Source organism: Colobus angolensis, unplaced genomic scaffold (genome assembly GCF_000951035.1).
Source record: "Colobus angolensis palliatus isolate OR3802 unplaced genomic scaffold, Cang.pa_1.0 Scaffold18, whole genome shotgun sequence".
Lineage (NCBI taxonomy): Eukaryota > Metazoa > Chordata > Mammalia > Primates > Cercopithecidae > Colobus > Colobus angolensis.
The window spans coordinates 328,614-348,959 of record NW_012114932.1 but is presented as its reverse complement, the minus strand read 5'-3'; the positions used below and the strand labels follow the sequence as shown (position 1 = coordinate 348,959).

General features: G+C 43.8%; 1 protein-coding gene across 1 annotated transcript in view; it reads left to right on the top strand.

The window, feature by feature from the left end:
* LOC105509654 (testis-expressed sequence 264 protein) overlaps positions 1-20,346 on the top strand; it is a 180,953-nt gene that overhangs the window by 68,477 nt on the left and 92,130 nt on the right. Inside the window, exon 2 of the mRNA XM_011938979.1 lies at positions 2,099-2,291. Within this exon, the coding sequence (XP_011794369.1) occupies positions 2,153-2,291 (139 nt within the window). The 5' untranslated portion in view covers positions 2,099-2,152. The remainder of the gene's footprint in view (positions 1-2,098; positions 2,292-20,346) is intronic.

Genomic DNA, 20,346 nt, shown 5'->3' with positions numbered 1-20,346 from the left:
GATCGTGCCACTGCATGCCAGCCTGGGCAACAGAGGGAGGATCACCTAAGGTCAGGAGTTTGAGACCAGCCTGGCCAACGTGGTAAAACCCCGTCTCTACTGAAAATACAAAAATTAAATGGGTGTGGTGGTACACACCTGTAGTCCCAGCTACTTGGGAGGCTGAGGCAGGAGAATCACTTGAACCTAGGAGGTGGAGGTTGCAGTGAGTCGAGATCGTGCCACTGCATGCCAGCCTGGGCAACAGAGTGAAACTGCATCTCAAAAAAAAAAGAGAAAAGAAAAGAAAATTTGAAATATACAGAAGAAATGGAAACAATTGGCCAGTGAACTTACTAGTTAACATTTTGCTATATTTACTTTATCACAGAGCTACCCAACTAGCCATCTCTTTACCATGGTGTTATTTTTTTAACCCTCAAGAAGGAGTGACCTTTGTAGCTAATGGTAAAGTGATGAGAGACAGACAGACATGCACAGTACCTGACACATGGTAGACATAATATAGCAGGTTAGCAAATGATGGACTGAATGTGAATGAATGAATAACTTGGGTAAAACATACTTCTAGCTCCTGAGTACTCCCAGCCACTCCTCCTCTGCCATTGGTGTTCACTCTACCTGGAACACACTCCCTCCAGATGTCTGTATGGCTTTCTTCCTTTCTTTTGGTTTCTGCTCAGTGAGAACTTCACTGACCTCCCCTATATAAACTAGCAGCTCCTCCTGCCACACACCAGCCTTGAGTACTCCCTGCATGCTTTGTTCTGCTTCCTTCTGTGTCCCCAAACTCTAGAATAGCACCTGCGATTATATACAGCTGTTCCTCCACGTACAGTGGGGTTACATCCTGATAAATGCATCATAAGTTGAAAATATTGTAAGTTGAAAGTCTGTTTAATACACCTACCTTACTGAACATCATAGTTTGGCCTAGACTACCTTAAAGATGCTCAGAACACTTAACACTGTCTTAGCCAGGCATGGTTGTATGTGCCTGTCATCCTAGCTACTCAGGAGGTCTTAAGCAGGAATATTGCTTGAACCCAGGAATTTGAGACTGCAGTGATCTATGATTGTGCCACTGTTCTCCACCCATACTCCAGCCTGGCCAACAGAGCTGGACCTTGTCTAAAAATAAATAAATAAAATAAAGAGCACTTACATTGTCTATAGTCAAAATCATCTGGCAGCACAGAAAACTGCACACTTTATGATAGCATGGTGGACTGGAAGCTTCGGTTCGTTGCCACTACTCAGCATTGCCAGAGAGTATAGTTCCATATGTTACTAGCCTGGGAAAAATTTAAAATTTGAAGTACAGTTTCTAGTGAATGTGTATCATTTTCACACAGCTGTAAGGTAAACCATTGCAGGTTGGGGACTCTGTGTGTATATATATGTACATATATATATACACACACACACACATATACACACACACACACATATATGTATATGTATAAAGAGATGTAGAGAGTTGGTGCTTAGGAAACAGTTGATGCAGGAAGGAATGAACAAATGGGAATTTCAAGGTTTATAGTTTTGTTGTTACTGTTACTTTAAGGTGTTTTCTTGTCAAAATAGCCAGGAGATGTTTGAGCTATGCAGCGTCACCAAAACATGACTCAGAGCCAGTACATTCGTAGAGAATGTTGTGATTTGGGTACAGTTAGCTTTCCTTTCTTAGAGAAGTTCCAGGGAATTCATGTTCAGCTTTTTTTCTTTGTTTTTATTTTGGAGACAGAGTCTCACCTCGTCGCTCAGGCTGGAGTGCATTGGTGCCATTTGGCTCACTGCAACCTCTACCTCCCTGGTTCAAGCAATTCTCATGCCTCAGCCACCTGAGTAGCTGGGATTACAGGTGTGTGCCACCATGCCTTACTAACTTTTGTATTTTTAGTAGAGATGGGGTTTCACCATGTTGGCCAGGCTGGTCTCGAGCTCCTGACCTCAAGTGATCCACCCACCTTGGCCTCCCAAAGTGCTGGGATTACAGGCGTGAGCCACTGTGCCCAGCTGGCAGTTTTTTCTTTGAAAGACTTGTGCTTCTAAGCAAAACCCTTGGTGATTCTGATGCCTCTTATCGTCCTCCTAGCACCCCTGCAGTGGACCATGAGTCGGTAATGCCCACTGAGGACCTCTGGGAGCCATGTCAGACGAATCTGCCTCAGGGAGCGATCCAGACCTGGACCCGGACGTGGAGCTGGAGGATGCGGAAGAGGAGGAGGAGGAGGAGGAGGTGGCAGTGGAGGAGTATGACAGGGATGATGAAGACGACCTGCTGGATGGTAAGTGGGCTCTACTGAGTGACAGAAATTGCCTTATATTTTCCTCCAATGGAATTTTTGCTGGGAGACTTTGGTATTTCCAGTGGGATTTCTTAGGCCATCCATAGTGAGAAGACACAGACTAGGAACTCAGATGCAATGAACTCAGCTGCTCTTTCCTAGGAAATGGATTATTGTTCCTCCACATAAGCTTTCTTTTACTGCTGGAAGAACCTTTAGCCTTTAGCTTGTCTCTGACAGATTTATGGACTCAGGTCCAGAGATTCAAGTGTTGCATACTTGCCCAGGTCATGGAGGAGTCAATGGCAGAGTCCCTATGGTAAGACTTTGCAGTCTGGAGGCCATGGGCTCTTCAGGTAGATGTGAGGGTAACTGTGAGTGGTCTGTAAGTTTTCTGAAATTATACATACAGTTCTGCTTGTGTGTACATGAGGGAATTCCCCAGGCAGAGATTCTCAGACAGTTTCACAACTTCAGAAAGGTCACTGCATCTCCTGCAGTGCTGCTCTACCTCTTAGCCTTTCCAGTGACTATAAATTGCTCCTACTGGGAGGGCACTGCATCTGCATACCTGGTAGGCCCCCTTTTGATGCCTTCTATTTGGTTTGCTCAGCTCACTCCTTCCTTTGCCCTCAGCTTCTTGAAATGGCATTGGACTTTTAATGTTCAGTCTAATATTAGGTCATTTGGCCAGCCACAAGACTTCTCAATTAATTCTAGCCTTTTATGGCATGGGATTTAGTTGTTTGTAGGCTTCCTACTGACTGAGGAATAGGGTTTTTGTCTTTTCATAGCAGACCCCCTAGATGTTGTTAACAGAATGAATAGAAACAATGGAAGACAGTAATGTTTGCTTGGCTCTTATTGTTCCTGAGATGATGTTAGAGTCCCTAGGTATCAACATCACTTTTTGCTTTTCATCATTTGGGTTCTCATAACTGTATTTACAGACACCCTTAGAACTCCCATCAGGTCAGGAGTTCAAGACCAGCCTGGCCAAAATGGAGAAACCTGGGACTACAGGCACCCGCTACCACGCCTGGCTAATTTTTTCTATTTTTAGTAGAGACGGGGTTTTACCATGTTAGCCACGATGGTCTCGATCTCCTGACCTCAGGTGATTCACCCACCTCGGCCTCCCAAAGTGCTGGAATTACAGGCGTGAGCCACCAAGCCCAGGCTAAAGCTTTTCTTTTCCTCTCATGTTGAGCACTCTATGCAATTTTCCTGAAAAATCCAAGACCTGCCTATGTCTTTAGTCTTGTCCTTGCTGCCATCCCGTAGTCATGGGTAGAGCAGCTAGCTATTCTACCATTAAGAGCATCTGTGAATAGGCTGGGTGCAGTGGCTTACACCTGTAATCCCAGCGCTTTGGGAGGCCAAGGCAGGTGGATCACAAGGTCAGGAGGTTGAGACCATCCTGGCTAACATGGTGAAACCCTGTCTCTACTAAAAGTACAAAAAAAATAAAATAAAATAAAATAGCCAGGCGCGGTGGCAGGCGCCTGTAGTCCCAGCTACTCGGGAGGCTGAGGCAGGAGAATGGTGTGAACCCGGGAGGCGGAGCTTGCAGTGAGCCGAGATCATGCCACTGCAGTCCAGCCTGGGTGACAGAGCGAGACTCTGTCTCAAAAAAAAAAAAAGAATAGCTATGAATAATCTAGTTTTAGTTGGCATAGTGTGATGTGGCCTTTTTGTTTTCTTAGAGCAGTGGTTCTCATCCTGGTATGATTTTGCTTCTTAGGGAACACTTTGCAATATGTGAAGACATTGGTTGTCAGGATTTTTGGGGATGGGTTAGGGATGTTACTGTCATCTTGTGGATAGAGGATGAGGATGCTCTTAAACATCCTATACTGCATAGGAGAGCCCCCAGCTCACACCAAGAATTATCTGTCCCAAATGTCAATAGTACTGAGATATGAGAAACCCATTTCACAAAGGAAATTTACTTCAGCCCTTTTTATTTGAAGTTTCATTTCTTTTTTTTTTTTTGAGACAGAGTCTCGCTTTGTCGCCCAGGCTGGAGTGCAGTGGCGCGATCTCGGCTCACTGCAAGCTCCGCCTCCTGGGTTCATGCCATTCTCCTGCCTTAGCCTCTGAGTAGCTGTGACTACAGGCGCCCGCTACCACGCCCGGCTAATTCTTTGTATTTTTAGTAGAGAACGGGGTTTCACCATGTTAGCCAGGATGGTCTCAATCTCCTGACCTCATAATCCGCCCACCTCGGCCTCCCGAAGTGCTGGGATTACAGGCGTGAGCCACTACGCCCAGCCTGAAGTTTCATTTCTAATGGATAAACACAGCTTACTTTTATATTGTTTGTCATAGTTTACACAAGCATGTGAACAATCTTATTCTTTTCAAAAAACTGTCTTTTGGCTTTGGTGTATTGTGTTTGTTTTCTTTGTAATTTCTACTTTATAATTTTCTTTTCTATTTCTTTTGGGTTTATTTTGCCTTTCTTTCAGACTTTTTACGAATGTGTATAGCTCATTAATTTTCAGATGTTTTTCTATATAAGTATTTAAAGCTTTCTTTCAAACTTTTTAAGAATGTGCATAGCTCATTAATTTTTAGATTTTTTTCTATATAAGCATTTAAAGGTATAATTTTCCCTATAAGCTTTAGCTCCATTCCCCCATAAGCATTTTGACACACTTTATCATACTTTATTGTCTTTCTTTTTTCTTTTCCTTTTTTTTTTGAGATGGAATCTTGCTCTGTCACCCAGGCTGGAGTGCAGTGGCGTGATCTCAGCTCACTGCAACCTCTGCCTCCTGAGTTCAAGCAGTTCTCCCACCTCAGCCTCCCAAGTAGTAGCTAGAATTACAGGCATGCACCACTATGCCTGGCTAAGTTTTTGTATTTAGTAGAGACATAGTTTCACCATGTTGGCCAGGCTGGTCTCAAACTCCTGACCTCAGGTGATCCGTCTGCCTCGGCCTCCCAGAGTGCTGGGATTACAGGCATGAACCACCACGCCCGGCCCATACTTTATGGTCTGGATAATCTTGTGTGTTAGGTAGAGTAGATACATTTTACATATGGGGAAACTGAGACTCAGAAAGGTGAGTGGCTTACTCAGTATAACTTAACAAGAAAGTGGCAAAGCTAGACTTTTGGTCTTGAAGGCAGTGCTCTTTTTTCAAACCAATGCTGCTTCTGAGACCATAGATTCTTACAATACCCTTTCCTGTGATAATTTTGCTTTCTTTCCTAGTTTCTGCTTTGAGGGAAGAAGGTGATTATTGATTACTGTTGAGCAGAGGTGGAAGGACAGTTAGAAGTAACTGCAGGTATAAGGCAAAGTAGAAGGCAAAGTATGGCAAATGCTAAGGAATGATGAGCTGTCTTATTTGTTAATGCACTGGACAGAAGAGGGGGATCACTGGAGTGAGACTGGAGAGATGACCTATGGTCAGATCATGGGGCAGTTTAGAGTTTGTTTTATAGGCAACATGGAATTGATGGGTGCTTTTTTTTTTTTTTTTTTTTGACGGAGTCTCACTCTGTCATCCAGGCTGGAGTGCAGTGGCACAATCTTGGCTCACTGCAAGGTTCACCTCCCAGGTTCAAGCGATTTTCCTGCCTCAATCTCCTGAGTAGCTGGGACTACAGGCACCCACCACCACACCCTGCTAATTTTTTGTGTTTTCAGTAGAGACAGGGTTTCACTACATTGGCCAGGCTGGTCTCAAACACCTGACCTCAATTAATCCACCTGCCTCAGCCTCCCAAAGTGCTGGAATTACAGACGTGAGCCACTGTGCCTGGCCGATGGGCACTTTTACTGAGGAGCATCCATCAGACCTTTGACTTCAGGAATGTTACTCTAGCACTGCATCAAAGACATGGCCTGTAGATAGGCAGGATCAATTAGGTCTGTAGTAGAACTCTATGGGAAAGGGTAATGAGGATTAGAACTGTTTGTGTCAGTCAATCACACAGGAGAAGTAAATGGTCAGACTGGTTGCATTGGATTTTATACGGCTTGGTGACTTATTGGATTTGTAGGGCAGATTGAAGAGGGATGGGTAAAAGCCTAGGAAGATCATGAGATCTTTTACAAAGGTGGGATGAACAGGATAGAGAGTGGATGGGGGAGTGGAAGCTATTTTTGGCTTTACTACAAAAAGTCGGGGCATTGTTTCCCCCTTCATACTGACCTTTGTATGTTGAGTAGTGGGATAGTAGTGCAAGAACTGGTTATTATAGAACACAGAGGTTTGGCTGTTGGAGAATAGCACCATGACTTTTATCTTCAAACCAACCTTCAAGTGAGGAGAAGATAGTGCTTTTTGTTTATAACATGTTAAAGGACCTATGCCATGTTGTGAGACATTTTAGATTTGGTTTTTCACCCCCCTCTTTTTCTTGTCTCCTGATATCTGTCCTTAGCTTTCTCTATTCTTTCAGAATGATAGGGAAAGTAGGGTGTTAACACCTTTAGGGTCTGCTGTTATTAAAGGTAGAGGTTCAAAATTTGATACCTCTGGGATTGGCTTTCCTTATGTGATGGTTTTTCTTTCATTCATTCATTCATTCTTTCATTCTTTTTTTTTTTTTTTTTTTTTGAGACAGGGTCTCATCCAGGATCACCCAGGCTGGAGTGCAGTGGCATGATCACGACTCACTGCAGCCCCCCAGGGTCAGGTGGTCCTCCCACCTTAGCCTCCCAGGTAGCTGAGACTACAGGTGTGTGTCACCATGCCCAGCTAATTTTTAAAATTAAAAAAAATATATTTTATTTTGAAATGGGATCTCACTGTGTTGCCTGGGCTGGAGTGCAGTGGAGCTATCTCAGCTCACTGCAACCTCCACCTCCCAGGTTCAAGCAATTCTGCTGCCTCAGCCTACCAAGTAGTTGGGATTACAGGCATGTGCCACCTTGCCTGGCTTATTTTTGTGTGTGTTTTTTTTAGTAGAGCTGGGGTTTCACCATGTTGGCCAGGCTGATCTCAAACTTATGACCTCAAATGATCCACCCACCCCAGTCTCCCAAAGTGCTGGGATTACAGGCTTTTAAAATTTTTTTAAAAAATAGAGACAGGGTCTCTCTATGTTGCCAGGCTGCTCTTGAACTCCTGGCCTCAAGCAGTCCTCCTGCCTTGGCCTCCCGAAGTGCTAGCATTACAGGCATGAGCCACTGTGCCCAGCCTAGCTAATTTTTTTTTTTTTTTTTTGCAGAGACAGGGTTTTGCCATGTTGCCCAGGCTGGTCTCAAACTCCTGGACTCAAGCAATCTGCCTGCCTCAGCCTCCCAAAGTGCTGGGATAACAAGCGTGAGCCACCACACTTGGCCTGGTAATAGTTTTGGAGCTCCATATTTTCTCCTAGCTTAGCTTCAGGTCCAGTCTATTGCCCCACATGAGGTACTTTGGAATATTTAGATGAAAAGAACTCCTGGAATAATCCAGCCTTTATTTTAAAAAGTTTATTTCCAGTTGCTGCTTAATGTATGTTCCAGTGGATGTGAAAGTGTGGAATGGTTGGATACATGTTGCAGGTAGAGTCCTATGTTTTCGTGGCTTTGTAAAGGGATTTTCCAGTGTGTTGCTGGTTCATTGACACATTTATTTCCTTGATGTCACTTCACTGTTTTTTGGGTTTTTTTTTTTTGAGACAGAGTCTTACTCTGTTGTCCAGGCTGGGGTACAGTCACAGGATCTCGGCTCAGGTTCCCAGCCTCCGCCTCCCAGGTTCAAGCGATTCTCCTGCCTCAGCCTCCTGAGTAGCTGGAATTACAGGCACACACCACCACACCTGGCTAATTTTTGTGTTTTTAGTAGAGACCGGTTTCACCATGTTGGCTGGGCTGGTCTCAAACTCCTGACTTCAAGTGATCCACCCACCTCGGCCTCCCAAAGTGCTGGAATTACAGGCGTGAGCCACTGCTCCTGGCCGTACCTCACTCTTTAAGCCTGCAGTAGACTCTTCCTTAATGGTCGATAGCTCTGTCAACTGTCCATGATAGGGAGCCCAGACTAAGAGAGATGTCCAAGGGTCTGTCAGTCTGTACAAATGGCAAAAGTCCTAATATTATTTCTCCAAAGTAGTTTCTTGTCCTCCTGCAGCAGAAAAACATGGGAGAAAAATAACAAGAAGAAACCTGGGCTTGAATATGCATTAAAGGTTGGAGGGTAAAGGAGACTGTTAGAATTTAATATGTTTTCTTTGTTTAACAAGAACTTTATGTTTCTTATTCATGCAGACTTATGGATGCAGTTCCTAGTTTCACTCCAGAATTTCACCTACTTTCCAGATATATGTCAAATCTTAGTTAATAATGAGATTCCCCTTCCCAGTACCACTTGTATTTCTTTTAGGCTACCGTTTTTCTCATGTGAATATTTGCAAGGAAAAGCCAGATGTCCCAGTTCTTTTCCTCCATTGCTTTTACTTTATTACCTGTGCTGGTTTCTTTGGTCTTTGATTCTCCAAGAAGGTATCATGAGCCACCACCATCCTTTTCTTCTGAGAACACACTGCTCATTGAAACTGTTTGGCCTACATTGTGGATAGCCATATTCAGCTAAGACACGAGTAGGGCTTTTCTCGGCCAGGCGCAGTGGCTCATGCCTGTAATCCTAGCACTTTGGGAGGCTGAGGTGGGCGGATCACTTGAGGTCAGGAGTTCGAGACCAGCCTGGCCAATATGGTGAAACCCTGTCTCTACTAAAAATACAAAAATTAGCCGGGCGTGATGGCAGGCACCTGTAATTCCAGCTACTCAGGAGGCTGAGGCAGGAGAATTGCTTGAACCCGGGAGGCGGAGGTTACAGTGAGCTGAGATGGCGCCATTGCACTCCAGCCTGGGGTACAAGAGCAAGACTTCATCTCAAAAAAAAAAAAGAGTAGCGCTTTTGTCAAGAATTTTATTGTAAAACAAATCAAAGCCCAGACCAGAAACTACAGACATAAGTAACTTACTGGTTATTCTAAGAATGACTGCTTGCCAAAGGGTTTTATATCCAAATTTAGGTCCTTCATTTGTGGTTGGGGGTAACTGGGAGTTTATGGAGCTTTAGGATCAACTTGACAAACTTGTTGGAACATCAGTTTTACCGGAAGATTGGTGAAGTGGTGTCAAGATTATGAGGTTTGGTACTTTAACTGGCAAAGAATTTAAATGCTTTTTTTATAATGAAAGTTATGACATAGAAATAAAAATTCACATACATTTTTTAAGATGAAGTAAGATATTTTGGCCCAGCGCGGTGGCTCATGCCTGTAATTCCAGCACCTTGGGAGGCCAAGGAGGGTGGTTCACCTCAGGTCAGGAGTTAGAGTCCAGCCTGACCAATGTGGCGAAACCCCATCTCTACTAAAAATACAAAACTTAGCTGGGTGTCTTAGCCCGTGTCTGTAGTCCCAGCTACTTGGGAGGTTGAAGAACGAGAATCACTTGAACTCGTGAGGCAGTGGTTGCAGCGAGCCGAGATTGTGCCATTGCACTTCAGCCTGGGTGACAGAGCACAGTGGTGCTCGCCTGTAATTCCAGCTACTCTGGAGGCTGAGGCAGGAGAATTGCTTCAACCTGAGAGGCAGAGGTTGTGGTGAGCCGAGATCACGCCACTGCACTCCAACCTGGGCTACAGAGCGAAACTTTGTCTCAAAAAAAAAAAAAAAAAAGAATGAATATCAAAATAATTATGCTGAGTGAAAGCCAGAACTCCTGAGAGAGAAAGAAAAAGAGCAAGAGAGTGAGAGAGAGAATAAGGAAGAATGTGGTATTAAGCCTAAAATAGCCATTTTATATATATATGTATAGCCATATTATATATATGTATAGCCATATAATATGGCTATACATATATATTGCCTAGAAAATACAAACCAATCCTTAATGACAGAAAGCAGCTTAGTGCTTCTCTAGGGATAGGATTAGGGGCTATATATATGTGTATGTGTGTGTGTGTGTATACATATATATGTGTGTATGTATATATATATACACTGATATATATATCTAAAAATATGTATATTTATATATAAACCAATATATATGGCTATATGTATATATATATATATACACACACACACATACATATATATATAGCCATATATATTGGTTTTCTTCCACAGTTCTTGGCTTCTAACTCCCATAGTCTTTGTTGCAGTCTTTTGTTATAATGGTGCATGTGTTAGGCCTCAGGGGGATATCTCAGGAAACAGAATCTCTCTGACCTACTCTTGCCATCCTTTTACCTGCCCCAAGGCAGGACTCTAAAATTCCAAGCCCCCCTTTCTAATTATGGGTCATAAGACCCTCATTCCAGAGAGGGTCCCACTTATATGCTGGGGGAAGTAATACTGACGTGAAGCTTCCATAAAAACCTTAGAGGGGATGGGCGTGGTGACTCAGGCCTGTAATCCCATCACTTTGGGAGGCCGAGGAGGAAGAATCACCTGAGGCCAGGAGTTCGAGACCAGCCTGGTCAACATGTTGAAACCCCATCTCTACTAAAAAATACAAATATTAGCTGGGCGTGGTGGTGCACACCTGTAATCCCAGCTATTTGGGAGACTGAGGCAGGAGAATTGCTTGAACCCAGGAGGCAGAGACTGCAGTGAGCCAAGATTGCACCACTACACTATAGCCTGGGTGACAGAGCAAGACTCTCCAACAAACAAAAAACCCTAGAGGACTGAGTTTGGAGAGCTTATGGATAGCTGAACATGTAGAGGTTTCTGGAGGGTGTCATACAAAGGGAGGGTATGGAAGCTCTGCACCCCTTCCCCCATGCCTTACCCTACCATCTCCTCATCTGTGTCCTTTGTAATATCCTTTTTAATACCAGTAAACGTGTTTCTCTGAGTTCTGTGAGTGGTTCCGGCAAATTAATTGAACCCAAGGAGGGGTTCATGGGAACCCCAACAGGAAGCCTATCAACTGGTGTGTGTCAGGGGGCAGTCTTGGGACTGAGCACTTAAATGGATCTGATAGTATCTGACATAGTGGGATCTGACATTATCTCCAGGTAGATAGTGTTAGAATTGATTTAGAGGGCACCTAGCTGATATCTACTGCAGAATTAATTGGTCGCTTGGTGGTGGGGAGAAATCCCCACACATTTGGTCACTAGAAGTCTTCTGTGGTGGTGATTGTTGTTGTAGTGGTGTGAGAGCAGAGGAAAACCATGGTTTTAGAGTATTTCCAAAAGAGAGTGAGAGAGCAAGAGAGAGAGAATACATGATGTGATTTCATTTATATTAAGAGTCTAGAAAATACAAACCAATCCTTAATGACAGAAAGCGGCTTAGTGCTTCTCTAGGGATAGGATTGGGGCAGAGAGAGGAGAGAAGGACTTTAAAGGGGCATAAGAAAAACTTTCAGGGTGACACATGATCATTATCTTGATTTTTATTAGTTTTATATAAATAGTATACAATCAAACCTGAATAAAGGTGGGAAAAATGTGAAAAAAAAAAAAAATCCAAGTATCTTTATTTTTTTTTTTGAGACAGAGTCTCATGCTCTGTCACCCAGGCTAGAATGCAGTGACGTAATCCTGGCTCACTATAACCTCCATCCCCCAGGTTCAAGCAATTCTCCTGCCTCAGCCTCCCGAGTAGCTGAGATTGCTGAAATTGTAGGTGTACCCCACCACACCCGGCTACTGTTTGTATTTTTTACAAAAAAACCCCACAAAAACCACGATTACTTTTGCACCAATCAAATAGTAGAGATGGGATTTCACAATGTTGACCAGGCTAGTCTGAAACTCCTGGCCTCAAGTGATCCACCCGCCTCAGCCTCCCAAAGTGATGGGATTACAGGCATGAGCCACTGTGCCTCGCCCCAAGTAACTTTTTTTTTTTTTTCAGATGGAGCCTCACTGTCACTCAGGCTGTAGTACAGTGATGTGATCTTGGCTCACTGCAACCTCCACTTCCCAGGTTCCAGTGATTATCCTGCCTCAACCTCCCAAGTAGCTGGGACTGACTACGGGCACCTGCTACCATGCCTGGCTCATTTTTGTATTTTTAGTATATTTTTAGTAGAGATGGGGTTTCACCATGCTGGCCAGGCTGGTCTTGAACTCCTGACCTTGTGATCTGCCTGCCTCGGCCTCCCAAAGTGCTGAGATTACAGGCATGAGCCACCGTGCCTGGCCCAAGTAACTTTTAATATAGTACTCTGTCTATACCACTCAGTGGAATATATTATATGGGGAAAAAAAAAACTGTAAAAAAATAAAAATCTTATTGCTGGCCACAATGATTTACACCAATAATCCCAGCACGTTGGGAGTCCAAGGCAGGAGGATCCCTTGAGCCCAGGAGTTCAAGACCAGCCTGAACAAAATAATGAGACTCCATCGCTACAAAAAATTTAAAAATTAGCCAGGCGTGGTGGTGTGCAGCTGTAGTCCAAGCTACTCAGGAGGCTGAGACAGGAAGACTCATTGAGTCTGGGAGGTCAAGACTGCAGTGAGCTATGATCATGCCACTGCACTCCAGCCTTGGTGACAGAGTGAGACTCTGTCTCAAAAAAATAAAGTAAAACCTTGGTCTTTACTTAGATTTATTGTTTGTAATGAAACTATTTGAAACTATTTTGAGGCTGGGCGCGGCAGCTCAGGACTGTAAGTAATCTCAGTACTTTGGGAGGCCAAGGCGCATAGATCACATGAGATCAAGAATCAGAGACAAGCCTGACCAATATCGTGAAACCCCGTCTCTACTAAAAATACAAAAATTAGCCAGGTGTGGTGGCATGCACCTGTAATTCCAGCAGTTCAGGAGGCTGAGACAGGAGAATCGCTTGAACCCAGGGGGCAGAGGTTGCAGTGAGCCGAGATCACACCACTGCACTCCAGCCTCAGTGACAGAGCAAGACTCCATTTCAAAAAAACAAAAACAAAAACAAAACCCACCTATTTTGAGTAGGACTGGGCAAATAAGTAAATGTATTGATGCTGTTGGAAACAAGGTTCTCACTGGGGGACAGAAGAGATACAGAGATGGAATAGGAGAACTGAAATTAAGAGTATTGTTATGAACACATGATTTTTAAAATAAATATATTTCCTAACTAACTAATCACCATGCCCAGCTAATTTTTTTGTATTTTTAGTAGAGATGAGGTTTCACCATTTTGGCCATGCTGGTCTTGAACTCCTGACCTCGTGATCCACCCGCCTCAGCCTCCCAAAGTGCTGGGATTACAGGCATGAGCCACTGTGTCCGGCTTGTTTTTTTTTTTTTTGAGAGGGAGTCTCGCTATGTCCCCTAGGCTGGAGTGCAGTAGCATGATCTTGGCTCACTACAACCTCTGCCTCAGGGGTTCAAGCAATTTTCCTGCCTCAGCCTCCTGAGTAGCTGGGATTACAGGTGCGTGCCACCACGCCCTGCTAATTTTTGTATTTTTAGTAGAGACGGGGTTTCACCATGTTGGTCAGACTGGTCTCAAACTTGTGACCTCGTGATCCGCCCACCTCTGCCTCCCAAAGTGCTAGGATTACAGGCATTTGCCACCACGCCTGGCCAGAGATTCATTCTTTTATGTTTGAATAGCTCATTCCCTTTCATTACTCAGTAGTATTTCACTTTATGGATATATATCCCAATTTGTTTATCCATTTTTTTTTTTTTTTTTGAGAAAGAGTCTTGCTCTGTTGCCCAGGCTGGAGTGCAGTGGTGGTGCGATCTCGGCTTACTGCAACCTCTGCCTCAACCTCCTGAGTAGCCGGGATTGTAGGCGCCTGCCATCATGCCCAGCTAAGTTTTTGTATTTTTAATAGAGATGGGGTTTCACCCTGACTCAAGTGATCTGCCTTCCTTCACATCCCAAAATGCTGGGATTACACACTTGCGCCACTGCACTCAGCTTCGTTTTCTTTTTTTTTTTTTTGGCCCAAGACGTTGCTTTTTTGTTTTTGTTTTTGTTTTCAGTTACAAATAAGACCACTATGAACATTCAGGTACAAGTCTTTGTGGGGCATGTGCTTTCATTTTGCTTAGATAATGGATTCTGCCACACTGCTGGCTATCCACATTATGGGGAAAAAATGGAATAGATTAAAACTGAGAATAGAACTTAGTGGCACTTTGCTAGAGATCTCCTTTTAGCTAAACCATTATCATTCAGTGAATAAGGTTTTTCATCTGTCTCTGAATCTATGTGACTACTCACCAGCCCACAGATCACCATATGATCTATAGGACTATCAGAATAGACTTTGTCAAAAGCGTTAGTTGAAATTAATTTCTTGTTAGGTATGTACCTGGTAGTTAAGAGTCAGCTTGGAGTGAAAGTTACTTGAAAAGCTGTGTAGCCCCATGAGTATCAAAGAGACCAGTGGGCATTAGGAAAGCAATAACAGTGTGTGAGAGCAGCAGGGGAAAGAGATACATTCATCCAGTCATTCAATAATAATTATTGAGCACCTGTTCTTTGCCAGGCATTGTCGTGGGCATTGGGAATGGGGAACAAAAATGCCTCTCCTCATGGGATTTTCATTTTAGTAGGGAGAGATAGATGGTAAACAAGTATATAAACAATGTATCAGAAGGTATAAGTGTTATGAAGAAAGGGAGAGTAGGTAAAGTCTGGGGTGGTGCTTCTTTTTTAGAGACAGCTCACTGTAGCCTTGAACTGCTGGGCTGAAAGGATCCACCTGCCTTAGCCTCCAAGTAGCTAGGACTACAGGTACATACCACCACTCCAGTTAATTTTTAAAAAACTTTTTGTAGAGAGGCTGAGACTAGTGGCTTATGCCTGTAATCCAAGCACTTTGGGACACTGAGGTGGGAGGATCACTTGAGATCAGGAGTTTGAGACTAGCCTAGGCAACAGGGTGAGACCTCATTACTACTACAAAAAAAAAAAAAAAAAAAAAAAAAAAAGCCAGGCATGGTGTCAAGCACTTGTAGTCCCAGTTGCTTAGGAGGCTGAGGTGGGAGGATCACTTGAGCCAGAGGTTGAGGCTGTAGTGAGTCAACTTTGTGCCACTGCACTCCAGCCTGGGTGACAGAGTGAGACTTTGTTTCAAAAAATAAATAAATAGGCTGGATACAATGGCTCATGCCTGTAATCCCAGCACTTTGGGAGGCCGAGGCAGGTAGATCACTTGAAGTTGGGAGTTTGAGACCAGCCTGGCCAACAAAGTGAAACCCCGTCTCTACTAAAAAATACAAAAATTAGCTGAACGTGGTGGTAGGTACCTGTAACCCCAGCTACTCGGGAGGCTGAGGCAGGAGAACTACTTGAACCTGGGAGTGGAGATTGCAGTGAGCCAAGATTGTGCTGTTGCACTCCAGCTTGGGTGACAGAATGAGACTCTGCCTCTAAATAAATAAATAAATAAGTAAGTAAATGGGAGTCTCCAAGCCTACTGTGGCTTGGAAGGCTGCCTGAAAAATAAATGGATGAATGAATGAATAAATAAATAATTTTGGGGGTAGAGGTGGGGTCTTGCTCCATTGCCCAAGCTAATCTTGAATTCCTGGCCTTGAGTAGTACTCCCACCTCAGCCTTCCAAGTGATGAGATTACAGATCTCAGCCACTGCACCTGAGGGAAGTAAGTGGGCTACTCAGGTGGTTGTCTAGGGAAAAAATATTGTAGACAAGTGGAATAGCAAGAGCTGTTGGAGAGTTTGAGCAGAGGAGTGACACAATCTGACTTTTAAAAGATCATTCTGGCTGATATGGAGGTAATTGCCTGTATGGGGGATAAGGGATCAAACAGGGAGACCAGCTAGGAAGATATTGCAGAAATCTGAGCAGGAGGTGATGATAGCTTGGTGGAGGTGGTGAAAGTAGTTGGATTCTGGATATGTTTTGAAGATAGAGCTAATTGGATTTGTTAGTCAAATGGATATAGATTGTATGAGAGAAATTAAGGATGAATTCCATGGTACTTGGACTGATAAACTGGAAGATGCCATTTTCTGAGCTTGGGAAGATTGTTGGGGAGGTACAGACAGGGACCAGATAGGAGTTTGGTTTTGGAATCCGTCGTTTAGGTTTGTAATCCATCTGGAATTGATTTTTGTGTGATGTGATGATTATCTAATTGATCCAGCACTCTGCATTGCATTTTTGTTGTACCCTTTGTTGTAAACCAAGGTATAGTACCTGTGTGGATCTGAACTCTCTATTTTGTTCCCACATAGCTTTCAGGGAAATGGGAGTAGAGGGGAGGTAGTGCAGTGTGGTGAGTTAGAGCATGGACCTTGTAGACAAATCAACCACTTGGAATCAAATCTTATCTTTACCCCTTAGGGCTTTGTGCGGTAAATATCCTCATCTGTAAAATGGGGACAATTAGAGCATGATCTCCTTAATAGGGTTGTTTGATGACTGAATTAGTTTATGTTGTAAGGTGACTAAATAGCTGAAGAAGGATAATAAGCATTGCTGATGGACTGGACCCAGTGCTCCTGCAGTAGTGACTGGAGTAGTTGTTGGATGGCCTTGGACATGAGTGGGAATACAATGAAATTCCTCTCTAGAAGGGCTCACCACAGACTTGGGACTGGGGCTGTAGGCAATAGTTTGTTCTGCCAACCCTCCTGAAGGGAAATTGGTTAACTCTTCTTTGAATTGTTATCTTCTGAAGTCTTCCAGTGGTCTTCTTTTTTCTTTTTCTTTTCTTTTTTTTCTTTTTTTTTTTGAGATGGAGTCTCACTCTGTTGCCCAGGCGACAGTGGCGTGATCTCGGTCCACTGCAATCTCCGCCTCCCAGGTTCAAGTGATTCTTCCTGCCTAAGCCTCCCAAGTAGCTGGGATTACAGGTGTGTACCTGTGTACCACCATACCTGGCTAATTTTTTTTTTTTTTTTTTTTTGAGACTGAGTCTTGATCTATCGCCCAGGCTGCAGTGCAGTGGCGTGATCTCTGCTCACTGCAACCTCCGCCTCCTGGGTTCAAGTGATTCTCCTGCCTCAACCTCCCGAGTAGCTGAGATTACAGGCCCCCACCACCATGCCCAGCTAATTTTGTATTTTTAGTAGAGATGGGATTTCACCATGTTGGCCAGGCTGGTCTGAAACTGCTGACCTCAAGTGATCCACTCACCTCAGCCTCCCAAAGTACTGAGATTAGAGGTGTGAGCCACTGCACCTGGCCTTCCAGTGGCTTTTGATACAATTAAGATTACAGAAACAGGATGTATTTGCTTGAATTTGAGGGGTTTTTGTTTGTTTGTTTGTTTTGTTTTGTTTTGAGACAGAGTTTCACTCTTGTTGCCCAGGTTGGAATGCAGTGGCGTGATCTTGGCTCAGTGCAGCCTCCACCTTCCAGCTTTCAGCGATTCTCCTGCCTCAGCCTCCTGCGTAGCTGGGATTACAGGTGCCCATCACCACATCTGGCTAATTTTGTAGTTTTATAAGAGACAGGATTTCACCATGTTGACTGGGCTGGTCTCGAACTCCTGACCTCAAGTGACCCACCCGCCTCGGCCTCCCAAGTTCTGGGATTACAGGCATGGGTCACTGCGCCCAGCCTGAATTTTGTGTATTTTAAATACATCTAGTTTTGAATGTAGTTTCTCAAACAGTAATTATAATTAGAGACAGCAGCAGCCATTGCCTTTCTCTCTGCAGCTTTGCTGATAGGCACTGCATTATGGCAATGTTGGGCACACTGTAATAAAGTGAAAGGAACCTAGAGAAGGCTTTCTGGAGGAATAACCATTAAACTGAAACCTGAGAACATGAATTAAAATTAAGTCATTTATAACTGTTGGATTAAGAGGTGGGGAAAGAAGGAGACAGCATCAGCAAAGGCCCAGAGACTTGTGAGAGCACTGTAATTTTGAGGCTGAAGACCATTGAGCAGAAGCTGTGTGGGTGGAGGTGGTTGGAGGGAGGTATTAGGTGGTCAGAGAGAAGGCAAGAAGTGAGCAATCAAAAGAACCGTTAAACATTTTAGATTTTTATCCTCAGTGCAAAAGGGATAGGTGTAGTATCTTAAAAGATCCTGGGTGGGTGAAGACTCACATGGTCAAATTCAGAAAGCTCACACTCCCTGTATTGTGGGTTGGAGAGGAAGCAAGTTAGGAGGCAGGGAGACTATGTGGAGGTTGGTGTAGGAATCCAGACCAGGTAGTAGCAATGGTACAGAGAGGAGTAGCCTGAGATACTTAGGTGTACTCTTTAGGTACAGAATCCATGATGGACATGAGAAAAGGCAAGGATGAGATTTTCTTTTCCTTGATGGTGACATTGCGGAGTGTAGGATCTTGAGAGAGCCACTGCTCTAAAAATGCCCTTCTAGCTTAGAGACTTTGTATTGTGTTCTTCTTTTCTTTGTTCTTTTTCTTTTCTTCTTTTCATTGTTCCTTTCTTTTCACCCATCAGGAAGCAGTGTTACACCATGGTCCCAGATAAATACATATTTTCTTTGAATTTTCTATCACCCTATGGAAAAAGTTTATTTTTTTAAATGTATGTATGTATGTATGTATGTATTTTGAGACAGTCTTGCTGTGTCCCTTGGTCTGGAGTGCAGTGGTGCAATCTTGGCTCGCTGCAGCCTCCACTTCCCGGGTTCACGCTATTCTCCAGCCTCACTCTCCCGAGTAGATGGTGTTACAGGCGCCTGCCACACACCTGGCTAATTTTTGTATTTTTAGTGGAAACGGGGTTTCATCACATTGGCCAGGCTGGTCTCAAACTGCTGACCTCAGGTAATCACCCCACCTTGGCCTTCCAAAGTGCTGGGATTACAGGCATGAGCCACCGCGCCTAGCCTATTGTTTTATTTTTTATTATTATTTTGAGACAGAATGTAGCTTCGTTGCACAGGCTGGAGTACAGTGGCATGATCTCAGCTCACTGCAACCTCCACCTTCCAGGTTCAGGAGATTCTCCTGCCTCAGCCTTCTGAGTAGCTGGGATTACAGGTGCCCACCACCACGCCTGGCTAATATTTGTATTTTTAGTAGAGATGGGGTTTCACCATGTTGGCTAGGCTGGTCTCAAGTGATCTGCCTGCTTTGCCCTCCCAAAGTGCTGGGATTACAGATGTGAGCCACTGCGCCCAGCCTGTTTTATTTTTTAAATGGCCAGTCAGAAAAGGCTTTACTTGCCTTCTCTGACCAGAGTTTACTCTCCAGCTTTTTGCATTCACAGTGTTAAGATTTAGGGTTTCAACTAATGAGATAGTTCAGAAGGCTCATTACATGCATTAGTTTATTATTTTGCCAAGGCATGGCTTTAATGATGCTTGCTTTATGCTTTCTCTTAGGCTGGGGTGTGGGAACTGGTAACTTGGCCCTGCCCTCCACAGCATATGCTCTTCAACCTACTCTATTCTCTACTCCCGAATCAGCAGTTCTTATCATCATTAAGGTTCTGAAGGGATCATGTAAAATTTTCAGTTATACTTAAGTGCGTTTTGTGGAGGAAATTATGGGCTATAGCAATATTCTTTAATTTGTGATTTTGTAAAGGTTTCTTATTTCTTTCTTGCCTCTTGTGCTTTCCCAGCATGGTGTTTGCTGTGAGATCTGATGCTCTGCTTGTGAAACCCCAGTCTTTGTTCAGTCCTTTTTTCCTCAACTACTGAATCCTTTTGGACATTTGTATGTGTGTGTGGTTTGTAGTCTCAGTCCTTCAAAGTGTTCACCAGTAGAATGGAATAGTAAACTGAGTTCTGTTGCTTCCACCCCTACACCCCGCAGGTTACTAGCATGCTTTTGTTTGTTCATGGGATCAATTTTATTGTCGTCTTCTCTCTTAAGGTAACAGACATAATAGCAAAAAATTTGGGAGGATTATCACTTTAGTTTGTATACCTAAGTCCTCTCAAATAAAATAAGCAGAATGAGCTATTGTTCCTTTTTGCCCATTCATTCTTAAAAGGGACAGTAGTTTCCTCTCCTAGTTTCTTCTCGCTTGATGTGGCCACCTCTACACAGGGCCTTAGAGGAGTTTGTGTGTTATGGAAAGATTTGTATACTATTCCATATCTCTGTCACCATTTAAAATGGATTTGGGGTAAAAAAAAATTAGCCGGGCGTGGCAGCAGGCGCCTGTAGTCCCAGCTACTCTGGAGGCTGAGGCAGGAGAATGGCGTGAACCTGGGAGGCAGAGCTTGCA